Source organism: Coenobita brevimanus, chromosome 30 (genome assembly GCF_032717465.1).
Source record: "Coenobita brevimanus isolate Jiangsu-jjx chromosome 30, ASM3271746v2, whole genome shotgun sequence".
Taxonomy (NCBI): Eukaryota; Metazoa; Arthropoda; class Malacostraca; order Decapoda; family Coenobitidae; genus Coenobita; species Coenobita brevimanus.
Window position 1 is genome coordinate 35,651,834 of NC_136983.1, and position 15,654 is coordinate 35,667,487.

General features: G+C 41.9%; 1 protein-coding gene across 1 annotated transcript; it reads right to left on the reverse strand.

Annotated features, from left to right (window-relative positions):
- Positions 1–3,336: 3,336 nt before the first annotated feature.
- LOC145395293 (glutamate receptor U1-like) lies at positions 3,337–7,705 on the reverse strand. Its single transcript, XM_080268971.1, has 4 exons — positions 7,656–7,705; positions 6,413–6,571; positions 5,996–6,086; positions 3,337–3,693 (listed from the first exon to the last, which is right to left on the reverse strand). The coding sequence occupies exons 1-4, from the start codon at positions 7,703–7,705 to the stop codon at positions 3,337–3,339; spliced, it is 657 nt and encodes a 218-aa protein (XP_080125097.1).
- Between the last annotated feature and the right edge of the window lie 7,949 nt (positions 7,706–15,654).

A 15,654-nucleotide genomic window follows, 5' to 3' on the forward strand; every position in this document is an offset into this window, starting at 1 on the left:
AGGCATTGGATAGTATTACAACTTTCTACTGTACACCTATGTGCTACATTAGCCGAGGTCAGGGGTCAAAGTCATCAAATGCAAAAAAGGTGAAAAGTGCTAAAATTACAACTATGCTCGTGCAAAATGCAAAGGTTCCGAAGATGATTAAGCCAAGGCCATGATTCTTTGGTGGCATGATGCATTGGAGTGATTCCATAAAAATGACATTTATTGTCGAAATTCACTTCCAGCTTCTGGCAGCGCCACCTAGATTTTGTACAGTCATGGTCATAAATAATCACCTATCCTCCGGTACCCATTGCCTCAGGCTGGCTCCATTATGCGTGGCAAGTCACAGTGGAGTGAGAGGGGCTGAGAGGGAGGGGCCAGAGAGAGAAGGAAAGGTGGGTGGGGGGGATGAGCAATGGTGCGGGGGTGGAGTGAGGGAGGGGAGGGACAGTGAATAGGGGAGGGAGATGAAACGCGTAGTTGTAGTCAAATGATTTGTCTGTTTTCTTTTAATCAGGACATGATATACAAGAGTTAATTTTCGGTAGATAATGATGCATTACACCTTGTATAGCGGCGTCAGATAACAAGCTTTTCAGTGGTGATATCTAGGGCTGGCTCATGAGAGAAATATACTGACGTGACAGCTCAGACATTAGTGCGGAGCCAGTTCTTTGTGTTTATTAGTGAATTTTGACTTCGAATGCAGAATTGAATCTGGATGGCCTTGACTTCCGTAATATTTGTGTAAGAAACGTCTCTTCCCTTACATGTAATAAATTCTGGAACTAAATATAAAATTCAGCCTATAACATGGCAGTGTCCACAGTAAATAATTATCATCCTCTCAGTATACACTCCCTCTATAGTCACCATAAAGTCAAATGTTTTATGGCATCTCTATATGAAAAGGCTACTTAAAATGACTGTGCACAAAAGGTAAATAAATCTGATATCTTTGCACATGGATGGATATAATAACGGTATCTCTCATAATCTGTTGCTTGGGCTCCATGTCGGTGTAGGTTTGAATGGCCGTCCACCAACCTCAGCACCATCTCATTACCTCGGAATGATATTTTCCTCCGAAAAAAAAAAAAAAAAAAAAAAAGCTACTTACAAATTGGTGAACAAGGCAATAGTGTGTTGTGCTGGAAACTTCTGCCTCTGCACTAATGTTTGATCTGTCACGTTATTATAACTCTTCTCAAGAGCCAGCCCTTGATATCATCACCTGTCTAAAGCTTCTTATCTGAAGCCGCAATACAAGGTGTAATGTAGCATTACCTACCGAATATTAACCCCTTTATATCAGGCCCTGAATGAAAGAAAATAGACAATTTATGTGACCACCAATTCGTATTTCATTCTCCCTCCCCCACCTACCGTCCCTCCCCTCGCCCAACCCACCCTCTCACCAGTGCTCGTCACCCCACCTTCGTTCCCTTCTCTCCCTGGCCCCTCCCTCTCAGTCCCTCTTACTCCACTGTGACTTCTCGCACATAAAGGAGCCAGCCTGAACACGGGGTACCGGAGGATAGATGATTATTAATGACCAAGACTGTACCTCTGATGGGCCATTGAGTGAATTTTAAGTCCCCGAGCTCTACAGTGGGTGGATGGAATCGACTGAAACTTTGCATGCTTATAGACGTTAATGAGTACCATAAGTGAGCTTCATACAAGAATGGCCTATATCTACCAGGTCAGCAGTCAAAGCTCAAGTGCAGAACATATGAGAAGCACTAACATTTCGACCTTTCTCGCGCGAAATGCTAAGGCTCCGAAGGTTATTAAGCCAGGGCCATGCTTCTTGGGTGGAATGTTGTACTGCACTTCCTCCATAAATATACAAATAATTTTTGGTTTTGAAATTCACTCCTAGTCAGTGACAAGGCTTGGTCCGTTTAGAGCTAGCCATCATTGCTAAGGTCTTGTCCATCTGCCTGTGAAGGTTTCTTTGTCCTCATCGATGTTCACGACACTATGACTCCAACCAGCGACTGATTTGTAAAGCCAGAGAACACCAGCTTTTATTACTGCAGAAGCGACCACTCTCACCCAGTGCATCAGATGCGATTGTAGGTGTGGAAGGCACTTAAAGTGTGTGATGGGATGTGGATGTGGATAGTATTATAGTGACTGCGTTTGTGACTAAGCCTGTATGCTCGTCGGTTAAGGATTCTACCACTTGACGGTAGAAATTTAAGCGGTGTAGTTGTACATCCTTTCACGTGACTTCACGTGTTGACATAACGACGAGGTTCACCAAGTAATGTATACAGACTGTCTTAGGCCTGTATTCTCGTCGAGTAATGAGACCCCATAGCACTTCTTCCTTAGCTATTTAGTTTTGGATGTGGCTAGTTAATATCCACATGCATGCAGTTAATGCAGAGTATGGCGTTGTTAGAAGGATTTATGAACACAGAATATAAGGTGTAATAGGCAAAATTAATCTCCTAGAAAAAAGTGTTAGGAAGCTTCCTTAGCCGACGAGATTTCGGGCCCATGATATTTCATGAATAATATAAACGGGATTGGAAGACATTTTAACATTTTTTTTTTTGGATATAAAACATTAATGACATATCAGTGACTGTTCACTGAGTGGCTAAAATACCAAAACATTTGTAAAGTTACTAGGACTATGAGAACTGATGCTGGTAATGGTGATCTCATTTTCGATTTCTAAGTAACAGAAATTGGATTGCAAGCAAGATTTCCTCTATTGTGCAGGATGCATAAATTTAAGTAAACAATAAATCGGCTACAGGATCGCAAAATTACCATAATACTTTGTGCTTGATAGGCCCCTTTTGGCATTAAAAGGGTAACTGGATTTGTAACAATGTCTTCAAGTGACTGTATAGGCATGGGAATGTATCTGACGGCCAGGAGGGACGTCAGGTTGCCGGCGTAGCTCCGCGTCAGCACCAGCGTGGCCAGCATCCACACACCCACCACCACACGCTCACACCACCACCACCCAACCCTCTCACTCACATCTGCAACAACACCAACACCCATGATGCCAGATGACCGAAGAAAACGGTTAATGTATGGACACAACAGTAACACTCCTTATAAGAAAATGGCGTTAAATTTAATGTTGCTTTTGTCCATCCACTCTCCTGAACAACCATTTTGTAGACCCCAGACTGTGTGAACATCTTCATGAAATATATAATTAAGCGGTGATGCTCACGGTGTTAATAGCAAATGGCAAAAAAAATCTGGAGCATTCGTCAGTCTTGAAAATATCAAAAAATGTCTCGCAATAATCTGATTACAGCCTGAAAGCTTCTAATATCAAATATCAAAAGAAAAAACATTACTGAAACATCATTTTCGTGTGTCTTGGAGAACAAAAGTTCGAAGAAATGACAAATGCAACTCGCCCTGTTGCATCAACACTCGAACACAGGTAGCAGTGTTGATGAACAGTCTCCTCCAATGAGCTGTACTAAGAGGCAGGCAGTGTGGCAGGAGTTGCAAAGCAGTGAGCACCGCCATCAGTGTCACCAGGATGCCCACCCACACTAAGGGACCCAGTGGCAGCAGAAAGCTCCAGGGATCCATCTCACCCTGTCCTCGACCCCCCAGGATGCGCGCGTTGGCAAAATCTATAGGATAGGTAAAGTCGACTGCTGTAGCGCGTTCCAAGGAGATGGCAAAGGGACCCAAGCCAATGTCCGCCTCCTAAGTGTGATAATGACGGTGAAATAAAATTATCTGCCACGTCAGGGACAGTATAGTACAAGCAATCACACACACACACACACACACACACACACACACACACACAAATCAAAACTACAGTAAGACAATAAACAGTTATAAAATTTTCTCAGGTGAGACAAAAGAGCTGTATATTTGTCAGAATGAATATGAGGAAAGTGTTGGACGTACAGTACCTTATGTAATACTGGCTTAGCAGTGAGATATGAGACAGTAAGCTTGAGATATGGAGTGTGAGTGTAATAGACTTTGATCAAATGGTGAATTCTTACGAAAAGAAACAGTGTGCAGAGAACATACACATCAAAGAGAGAAAGAGAGAGAGAGAGAGGCAACAAATGAGGAGGTGGGAGAGTGTATGTGGAAATTTTTGAATCATTGGTGCCTGGACATCTGAAAAAAATGCGTGTGGAACTGAACATACTGCAATTGATGGAAGACTGAACATTATTTCTGCAACAAACATGATGTGAATTGATCTATAAGAACTCAGAGATATTAACAGGATCTGACTGTGGAAATTCCAGACCACTTCTTGCATTCGTGTGCCACATCAGCAATGTGGTTAACTAGGCGTATTAAACACGTGTGCAAAATTAAACATTATTTCCGAATTATGAATTCCAGTCATCATCATCATCATCATCATCATCCGGACCTCCTTTCCCACCCAAAGGCAGGGTGAGAAGTAGCAATGTCCAGACAGCCCAAATTTGCCGAATCCGATTGGCCACGCTTCCATTCACTCATCATTCAAGCCCCCGGAATCCTGGCTCTATCGGATACGCCAAAAACATTCAGCATGTTCTGTAGATTCACATAAACGTATCCGACTGAGTCAGTCAGGACGCTGCCACGCTAAAAAAGGGTGCCAAATCCCTGATCAAGCTCTTCTCCTCACGACATTCATCCAGTCAGCTCGATCTCTTGTCAGATCTCTAGCCCACCGACTTCCAAACCTCTCTTACTCACGCACTCATCCACCACATCTCTCCACCTTCTCCTTGGCCTGCCTCGCCTCCTCCATCCTTCATATTCGCTCATATATACCTTTTTTACCACTCTATTGTTATCCATTCACTCCACATGACCATACCATCTCAGTACACCCTCTTCGTTTCTGGTGTCCACAGACTTTCTCATTCCACACCACGAATCACATTATTTCGTATCCTGTCCACCCTCTATACTGTACATACAATCCTCAGCAGTCCCGTCTCCACTGCTCTTACTCTTGCCTTTTCATTTTCATGCCACAGCATAGTCTCACATCCATTATGTTAAAGTTACCAGTAACATTCCTTCATTGAAGCCTCGTGCAACTGCACCACTCAAGCCTCTGTTTCTTATCAAGGCCTCCATTGCATCAGCTACTTTTCTTTCTTGTGTCACTCTACCTTCCACTTCTTTTGCACATTTTCCTCTCTTTTCTATCACTGTATCCAGGTATTTCAACTCTCTCACCAGTTCCAGTCTCTCTCCATTCTTCCATCCATCCATACATCTGTAGCATTGCACTGGGAGTCACTTTTTCCTCAATAACCACCACTTTACCCTTTCCTACATTTACTTTCAAGGCACGACGCTCACAGACATCAGCAGAACTCTGCACTAGCCTACCAAGTTCTTGTCTGGTAATAGCAAGTAGTACTGCATCGTCAGCATACAAAAAATTTGAGATATTCCATTCATCGCCAATCCCCCATTCATTACCAACGCTATCATCCTCTCCATTACTCGTTTTTACTTCTCTCATCATCCCATCCATATATATATTGAACAACCATAGGGGTATCACACAACCTAGTCGCACGCCCACACCGATCGTGAACCATACATTGAGATGCCCATTAACTACACATGCTTCACTACCATCATAAAAACTCTTGACGGCATCCAGTAGCTTACTAGCTACTCCGTACATGCGCAAAACTTTCGACAATCCTTCTCTGTCCACTTTGTCGTATGCACTTTCCAGATCCATGAATGCCATAAACACCTTATAATCCTTCTCACCAGCCTTCTCTCCTATCTGTCTCACTGCAAATATTTGATCCACACATCCTCTGTCACTCCTAAAGCCTCCCTGTTCATCACTCACTAGGATTTCTCAAATCTCTATTACTTTCTCTATAATATGTCTTCCATAGACCTTCCCTACCACACTCAATAAACTTATGCCACAATAACAGTAAAATTCTAATTATTGTTTACTTCCGTATAGTAATACTGATTATAATTAATGTTTAAAATAGAAACATACCTTCCTCTGTGTCATTCCAATCATGCCTGACCAGGAACCATCCGGTCTCTTGGCCCCCCAGGTACCATCATCGGGCGCGACAAACGTGAAGCTGAAAGGCATGAGACAAGATGCACTGTATGGTTCACATCAGGTAGTCCGGCCTTAACTTTAATAGAAAGACTTATCTATATTCTGTAATTACACTGGTTCAAGAAAGGCATTGTATAAAGTAACACATGTACAAAACAAGGAAAGATTGACTCTCCCATTTACTGAAGGGTTAGTGAAAGACGTGTACCAAACAAATGGTATGTTCACTTCCCAGCGGTCAAGATTTTTTAAGGACATTAATGGCACTTATTTTCCAGGCAAAATATGCACTTCAAGGGAAAGCACTTGCGTAAAAAAAAAAGTAAGCGTAGTATCTCAACGTACTTGAAGTTCATAACTTCGGCTATAACTTCCAGTAAAGTAACTTCAGGGCTGAGTATAATGACTCGCTTCCCTCCGGGTGCCTCTGGATCATCTACCACCTTGGTCACGTCGTTAGGCAGAGGCACGCGAGCCACTGTCAACTGAGTTCTATCCAAGAATCTACAGGCAAATGATAATGCTGTTAGAAATTGCATGTACTAATTAAAACTTAGAACAGTTGAAACTTGCAGAAGGAAGGAACCCTTAATTGTAATATAATTAGAACGGTTATACAATCACTGCTTCACAAAATGAGGTATTTCCTTAACTGAATATTACCTTCTGGCAACAGTAAGAACAACAGCAAAATGATTATCACAGGGACTGAAAAATAGTAGAACTATGTGTGAATGGCTTGCCTCTTGGGTGAAACTTACATTTTCGAAGGTTAGAGTAATGAGTGACAGGGTTTATTGCTCATTTCACAAGGTTGTCTCTCGATAGTTCTTTAACTATGACAACTAAATCTCAATATTTACGAACCATGCCTACACATTTTAATGTAAGGAACATGGTGATGATGATATAAAATAAATTTACGATGGATTAATGCATGCAGATGATCGACTCAGTACTTTGAGAAATTTTCCTCTTTCCTCTTTAACACTTCTTGTTGCTAAATCCTCCACAACCTATCCTCAAGGTAAACATTTAAAAGACTATCAAAATTCCATTTCTTATCAACGAAGGTTGTGCTCCTGCCGTCAGATATGTAGGTGAAGGAGGCCCGAATTCTCGTTGGTTAAGGATGCTCCCAAACACCTCATCCTAAGTGATTTACTGTATTTTGCATATTACACCTTGTCGTCGTATTCTGTGTTACTTAAACCATTCTGATATCACCACACTCTGCACAAATTACGTGCAAAACTGTATTAGCCAGTCGTATCCAAAAATTGTTGATAAGGAAGAGACGATTGGAAGCTCCCTCAACAAATGCTCTTATGAGCAAAAGTCTCAAGTACCTGATGATTTACCTATTGAACTTGTCAGGGAATGGAGGTTGGGGAAATTCGATCATTAAGCTCTCCTTATTCCTGCAAGAGACAGTTTGCAATAGGAGGGCTTCTGGCTTCACATACGGCAAATACACATACACACTGCATCTGAAAGGTGATAAACACGGTCGTAAAGTTATTCATACACTGAGACTTAATATTACTCTTAAGATGTGTTGTGAGAATTTCAGTGTATTGCTACTGACCCAGTAGGACGTGACGGGGTGTTGAGTACGAGGAGCATGGAATTGGTCATAGCGAGGGTTTTGTGGAGGTGGTGGAGGCGGTGGAGTGGGAGACGGGAGAGAACAACAAGCCTCGACGACCACACCAACTGCCGTTCCTTTTGAGACCATTCAGCGAACGTAGTGAGGAAGGCTGGGTCATCACTCACCACCACCACTGCCACGGACCTGGACACCTGCCGTAGCTGTAACACTTTCCCTGTTAGAATTTAATGGTGGAAGCTGCACGTACATGACCTGGAAAGTAAATTATTCACTCACCTTGATAGCTCTTATCATCACTACACTCTTTTTGCTCTAACTTGGTGTAAAATTGACATCTCCCCATCTTGAGCACTAAATTGCAATAACAGATTAACACTAAAATATGATGCTGTTCATGAAGAACTGCTGTGGAAAGAACATAGAGTCATGGTATTGTCTTTTCCTGCCACTGAGCTACATTAAATGAACCGCAAAAAGAACAAAAATCTGGTCCAAGATAGAGTAAAAGACCAGTGATATATAATACTCGTGTATTGGAGTGTTATACACCTGAACACGAATGTCTGCTGAAAATCCTGTTTAAAAAATCCAAGTACATATCGAAATTCTGAGTTTTTAATTGACTGTGAAAAATAAAGGTATAAAAAATATTTTCGTTTGTAAATTCTTTACTAAAGAAGCATTTCTTGAGTTTCATACGATTGCCTTATGGTAGGATTAATATTATCCAGAAATCATATTTTTGAAGAAGTTTCCTCTGCAAACCAAGTTCCTTTGGAGCTGAAATATATTGTCAGTAGGTAAATCGGACAAACAACAAAGGCATCATTGTAGCGAAAGTGTTTTTTTTTTATGTATGTCTGGACGATGATCACTATTGACCAGAATAAACTAATTACCAGAATGCTTCATTGATTGTACCTGTAACTGCATACATCATTTATTCATAGCTACAGTATAATATTATTAATGTGTGGAGCTTTCCAGAATATTGTCACTTGAATGTACGACCACAGAGGTGGTTCGCTGAGAACTATATTGCCTGTCTCAAAACCAGAACTTACGTAGATAAAAGTACATAAGTTTAACCCATTAGTGGTTGGGCTCTTAACAGACACGGATGCGGTATGTCCATCTCTGTCTGAAGTAAAATCAAACCTGGCTTGTTATTCTGTACCCCATACCGAGCCTGCCTCTCGTCAGTTGGTATGACAGTTATTAACATCGATTTTAATGAAGCATCAAGAGGGTTGAATCGAAACGTAGTAATGCATCTCAGCTTGTATGTTCCTTATACAGTATTAGGAGTATTTACAGTTCAGATACAATAGTGGTTTGTAGAGTACGCAAAAGAATGTTAGGTGCCATGACAGTGTTGTACCAGCTGAAGTGTTGTGCATGCAAATAAAAATTCTGTACCCTTCTACCCACGTTTTATATATATTTATCTATCTAGCTAGCTAGCTACTTATCTTCGCGGCAGCATTATCCACATTCTTTGGATAACCTCTATTTTTTTTTTTTTTTACGATATATGTACCAGTCTCTACACTGCTACGTTTACCTCCACTAAAATGCTAAACCACACGAACATAGAACTCTAAATGCATGTGGTATAGTATTTTGATGGTGATCCGAATTGTCTGGTGTAGGCTCTGGCGAAGGTGTGTGCTTTCTGAGTGCTATATTCTAGTTTAATCAGTTCTTAATAACGAATACAGTAACAGTATCCCCAAATACTGTAATGCTGCAGATACATTCATTTGCTTAAAAATGACAAAAAAGTACACTCGTCATCAGAAGTTCTGTCGCCTATCCAGTTTTATCTCCATAATATTTGAGAATCAGTGTCGTAAATCCCCAGCAACTCACGTTGGATAAAATGAAAGGATTTATATAACAATGAAGGGGAAAAAAACGGTTTAATAACCAAAATGAATCGCCCGTGAAAAGATGCGAGGGAACTTCCGTAACCGGCGAGAATACCGGGTGTAGTCACATAATAATTTCATCCACAACTTTTGCATTGGATTAATGACATTGTACAAAGCAAAGAAATTCCTGTGCATTTCTACAGTTGTAAGAGCACTCAAATTAATATATATATATATATATATATATATATATATATATATATATATATATATATATATATAGAAGAAAAGACACTATATATATATATATATATATATATATATAATATATATATATATATATATATATATATATATATATATATATATATATATATATATATATATAGAAGAAAGACACTATATATATATATATATATATATATATATATATATATATATATATATATATATATATATATATATATATATATATATATATATATATATATATATATAGAAGAAAGACACTATATATATATATATATATATATATATATATATATATATATATATATATATATATATATATATATATAAATATATATATGTAGAAGAAAGACACTATAGAGCATTATGTGTCCCACCCGCCTCAGCAGTAATATAACAGTAACCTACCCGCCTCAGCAGTAATGTAACAGTAACCCACCCGCCTCAGCAGTAATATAACAGTAACCTACCCGCCTCAGCAGTAATGTAACAGTAACCTACCCACCTCAGCAGTAATGTAACAGTGACCTACCCGCCTCAGCAGTAATGTAACAGTAACCTACCCGCCTCAGCAGTAATGTAACAGTAACCTACCCGCCTCAGCAGTAATGTAACAGTGACCTACCCCCCTCAGCAGTAATGTAACAGTAACATACCCGCCTCAGCAGTAATGTAACAGTAACCTACCCGCCTCAGCAGTAATGTAACAGTGACCTACCCGCCTCAGCAGTAATGTAACAGTAACCTACCCGCCTCAGCAGTGATATGACAGTGACCTACCTGGCGAGCCTGGCCGACCACCCGGGACATGTGTACCTGCGTCACGTTATCGTCCTGGCCGCCCACACCCACACCAAACACACCCACACCCAACCACGCCGTCACGTCAGCTACACCATCAAACTGCAGGATTAGGGTTAGAAGAGCTTAGATCCGCCTTGTTTATTACGTAAGTCATTATACTCAACATTAACCATTACATAATATCACTGCTCAGGTCATTCTCGAATGTGCCAGATATGAACTTACAAAAATGAATAACATCTACTATAGCTCATTGATTTCATGATGCTTGTCTACTACCCACCCAACCCACAAATCATGAAAAGAAATTACAGATCTAGAAATAAATACCTACCAGCGTATTTTTGTCCGTGATAATAGTAACAGAGAGGTCCTGTGACGAAGCTTGCAACACAGCATTCAGTATCTCCGCCATCTTCATCGCTGAGCCAGTGTCGTCTGCATCTTCAAAATTATTATTCTTACCATCATCATCACTTATCCTGGAGTGATCCTGTTAGCCCCTTCAGTACAAGAGGCCTTCATTAAGTTAAAATATATACCTGGGAGGGCTGGCTGTAAGGACATGGGGCCGTTTCGTGTCTGAGAAGGAAACTCCATAGCACCTCTTCCTTTGGGGACGTCCACACGTGTGCTGGAGCAAGTGCTGACAAAATGTCAAAAACACAATAACGAACAAGCTGAAAACAAGTTCAGAACAGCAGCGTCCGGATCACGTTGGCAACATCGTGATGAAGTCTCAACTGTCTTGTATGGACACAATTATTGCATCATCTCTGCTGCCAGTAAATTCAAAGCTGTACCAAAACATGTTTGCATACATCTGTCCAAATAATATCTATCTATCTCTTTATTGCCAGACGCCTTAATCCCGTAAGGGGTGGTCACAAACAAATCGCCTCCATGTCACCCTGTCCCTCGCCATTTCACTGCCCTCCTCCCATCTCACACCCCACTCCCTGATATACTTCATCTCATCTTTGGCCTCCCCTTCCCTCTCTCCCCCTCCACCTCACTCACATACACTCTCTTCGTCAGTCTCTCACTCTCCATCCTCTCCACATGGCCAAACCACCTCAGTGTGTTTCTCCTAACACTTCCTATCACATCCAAATCCACACTACAACGCTCCTTCACTTCCACATTTGTCAGTCTGTCTCTCTATGTGACTCCAAATGCTCCTTTCAAATAACTCAATTCCACTGCTCTCACTCTTGACTTCTGTCCTACCAGCAAGGTCTAAGCTTCACTTCCATACGTTAGAGTTGGTATCACAATACTGTCATGTAGTAACTTTTTCACTTCCATGCTCACTTCCCGGTTTCTTGTCACTGCTTTCAAGGAACCAGTAACCTTTTTTCCTTGTACCCTTTCAAGCACTTCATACTCTAAACTTCCATCCTTACTCATCACACTACCCAAGTACTTAAAGCACTCACAGTTTCCATTTCCTCATCATCCAGCCTCACTGTACATTCACTGACTTCACCTCTCTCGAAGACCATAACTTTACTCTTCCCTACATTCATCTTTAGATTCCGTTTCTTTCATACTTTTCGAAACTCATCCACCAAGCCTTGCAGCTCCCCATCGTCTTCACTTAACAGCACAGTATCATCTGCATAGAACAGTACGGAGAGTTTCCAAACACTGCCCTCTCTCACTAGCGCCGCTTCAACATCCACGGCCCTACCTTGTATCTCTTTTATAACCCCATCCGTATATAGATTGAACAACCATGGAGACATGACACATCCTGTTTTAACCCAACCTTCAAACAGAAAAATTTACTCAGTTCACTATCCACACGCACTGCAGCCTTAGCGCCTTCATACATGCTCTTCACGGCATTCAGCATCTTCCCATCTACTGCATATATTCTTAATACTTTCCACAGTCCTTGTCTATTCACCCTCTTATATGCTTTCACCAAATCCATGAAGGCCGCATACAACTTCTTTCCCTTCTCTAGAAACTGCTGCATACATATATCCAAACTTGGTGCCAGCTGTGTTGTCAACACATGTTCGAGAACGCATGTTGATGCGCCCTTAGCAATTTCTTTTGTATATGGCTGGTTAACCCCTACACCGCGGGCATGTTTACCAATGTTTTGCGTGTCCCGCGGGGTTATTCGGGCTCCGACAGACTCTCAAAAAATATTTGCCAAAAATCACTTATTAATCATAGAATATTAAAATTATATATGCTTATGGCACATACCTTCAGCTTTCTCCTGGAATGTTTGTTGAGCCTTCGTCTGTTACCATAGGACTTGTGGAGACCTCTGAAGTTGGGTAACGAAGTCTCCACTTTACACTTCCCGACAACCCGTAATATGATTACCACAGCCAGATATAAACACTATAAACACTACTCTATGATTATCAAGTAGTTTGGGATCCATACTCCAAAAAAAAACCCACTGTGAAAGAAATGGAAATTACGAGCGCGTCTGATCGTCGCACTTGCGCTAGTTCGCTCTTGGTACTCTGTCTTTTATTATTCATAAAACCCCTCACACTTTATATTTCTATTACTATATCACACTTATATATATCTGGAGTCTTTCTCCATACGTTTCCTTCAGTAGTATTAGTTTATTGTCACTTAAGTCATTCAATTTTTCATTCAGTAAAATACGTAGAGAGCCACGGATTCACTTTCACTGTTATAACATAAATTATTTGTACTCATATTCTTGTATTACTAATTACTTACATTACTATTTACATTTTCTATTCTATTTTCAATATTTACCCTTCTATTTTACTTACACTATGTTATTCACTGTCACTTTCAGTAAGATAAAACTATAATACACTGTTCAATCATATGTACTGAACATCCATCGCTTTCACCTGCTATTTACACATTATTTACAGAATATTTGCACATTATTTACACATTATTTCCAAATTATTCTGCTTTCACACTTGCACTGTTAAAACTGCTTCTGGCTGTGGTAATCGAAGAAGCAGGTAACACAGAGGGGAACCTGGCACTCAGCGCACTGCCATGAGGTGCATTTGTGCTCAGGTGTGCGGCAGGTGGTATGTGGACACACCTGACACCTGCGAATTGCAGCCTTCCTTTTCCCTGAGGCAGGCATAAGCTCAAGTCTGTGCCGATCCATATACGCCCTCTGCTCAAGTCGGTCGGGAAGTGTTACTGGATGGCGCCTTGGAGTTGCTGCTGTCACCCTACAATATCTTTCCATCAGCTGCTGGACACAAGATCTGGCGAATAACCTCAGGGAGAAGGACTTGGGTGGCTTGACCTTCATCTTGTACAGGATGAAGGCGTTCAGAATCGTCATATCTATGAGATGCAGAAAAACTTTCCTGTACCACCTGGTATTCTTCCTGAGGCAGTCGATCTCACCAATCATCATGTCGGACTTGTCCACCAGCCGCATGTTGATATTGTCGTCCAACACAGCATCAGGTTTCATCACAGGTTCGCCTGTCCTACGGTCGACCTTCCCACTGTCTGTCATCTTCCCCTTATGTACGGTGGTGAGCATGTGCACGACCCTCTTGTCATGCCACCGTATTGCCAGCATCTTCTCAGACTTGCGTAGGTGCACGTCTCCTCGCTGCGAGGTTCCTGCCTCTGGGAATTTGGGGAAGTGGGCACGATTACTTTTGACAGTGCCGCAGGAGCCAATGCCGTGCTCAGAAAGGTATTTGGCAAGTTTCGGTGCTGTATAGTAGTTGTCTGTATACAGCACATGATTCCCACCAAAATACTTTTCTAGGAGCACTTTCACTACACAGCCTGAGAAGCCAAGGGGGTGTGTTTTATCCAGATCGACAGTGCTGGCTGAATATATGACAAAGTCAAGGATGTACCCCGTCTTACAGTCGCACAGTACAAAGAACTTAATTCCAAATCGATGGCGTTTGCTTGGAATGTACTGAACAAACCGAAGACGTCCTCTGAACAAAACCAAGGAGTCGTCAATGACAACCTTCTGAAAGGGGTGGAAGAATGACATAAACTTATCCTTCATTCTGCTCAGAATCTCCCGGATCTTCCACAGTGGGTCGGTTTGGGAAGGTACATCGTTGTCGGCAGAGTGCAGGTTTCCCATGATGTTCCGGAAGTGATCTCTGGCCATGTACTTATTGAAGGTGGGTGAGGGTAGTAAGGGGTCCATGGACCAGTATTCTTCCAACTCATGCTTCTTGGAGTGTGGCATGAGAAGCATGGGGGCAAAGAACACATACAGCTCCTGCACTCCCAGTATGGACCACTGTTGTATCTTGGCTGCACCTGTACCACTTGCAGCACGTTGTGATTCATACCTGTTGGTCTCATCACATATGTGCTGCATGACTTCGTCATCTAGGAAGGCCAAAATGTAGTCCACACACTCAGCATTTTCGTCAATCGTGAAGGCAGGCTGAACTCCTGAGGAGCTCTCATCAAATACTAAATTTTCAGGCACAAAATCTGACCCTTCCGTCCATGTGAAGGCGTCCAGGATTCCCTGTCGTGGCGGTGTAGGGTGGGTGGTGGTGGTGGTGGTGGAGGTTGGCTGTGAGGCAGATTTATCTCATTCAAGGTCACTCGCACTGACCCTGGGTTGCCGTACAGCACTAGCAGCCCTTACCCTACTAACTACACTACTTTTCACTGTCCTTGATTTACTTCTTCCTCTACGGCCTGCCTTCACTATTGATGCTGGTGGTGACTCCGACGACGAAGACTCCGGAGATAACTCAGCCGACGATGATGAAGAAATGAGTGAAGTGGGGCTTGGGGAAAGGGGAGGTGAATGTACTCGTGACTCATGGTGGGCTGGGTCACGTGGGGGCATTGTTCTGGGGCTAACACGCCGCCTTTTCACTCCCTTCCCAAATTCCTTGCCTTGCTGCACTAAAGGCTCCTTTCCCTTGGAGCTAGAGACTACTTCCGACACTGAAGCACTCGTTGTAGCAGTTTCTGGCACGATAACCTCATCCGGCTCATCACCCGATTCACCTGAATCGTCAAAATCACTGTCCATCATCACCATGGACAATTCTGCGAGTTCACGTGCC

Coding starts and splice junctions, on each gene's coding strand:
- LOC145395293 (XM_080268971.1), bottom strand. CDS start 7,705: ATGACCAATTCCATGCTCCTCGTACTCAACACCCCGTCACGTCCTACT. Junction 6,572..7,655: donor ACCCCGTCACGTCCTACTGG/GTCAGTAGCAAT, acceptor ATTTGCCTGTAG/ATTCTTGGATAGAACTCAGT. Junction 3,694..5,995: donor TTGGAATGACACAGAGGAAG/GTATGTTTCTAT, acceptor TATCACACTTAG/GAGGCGGACATTGGCTTGGG.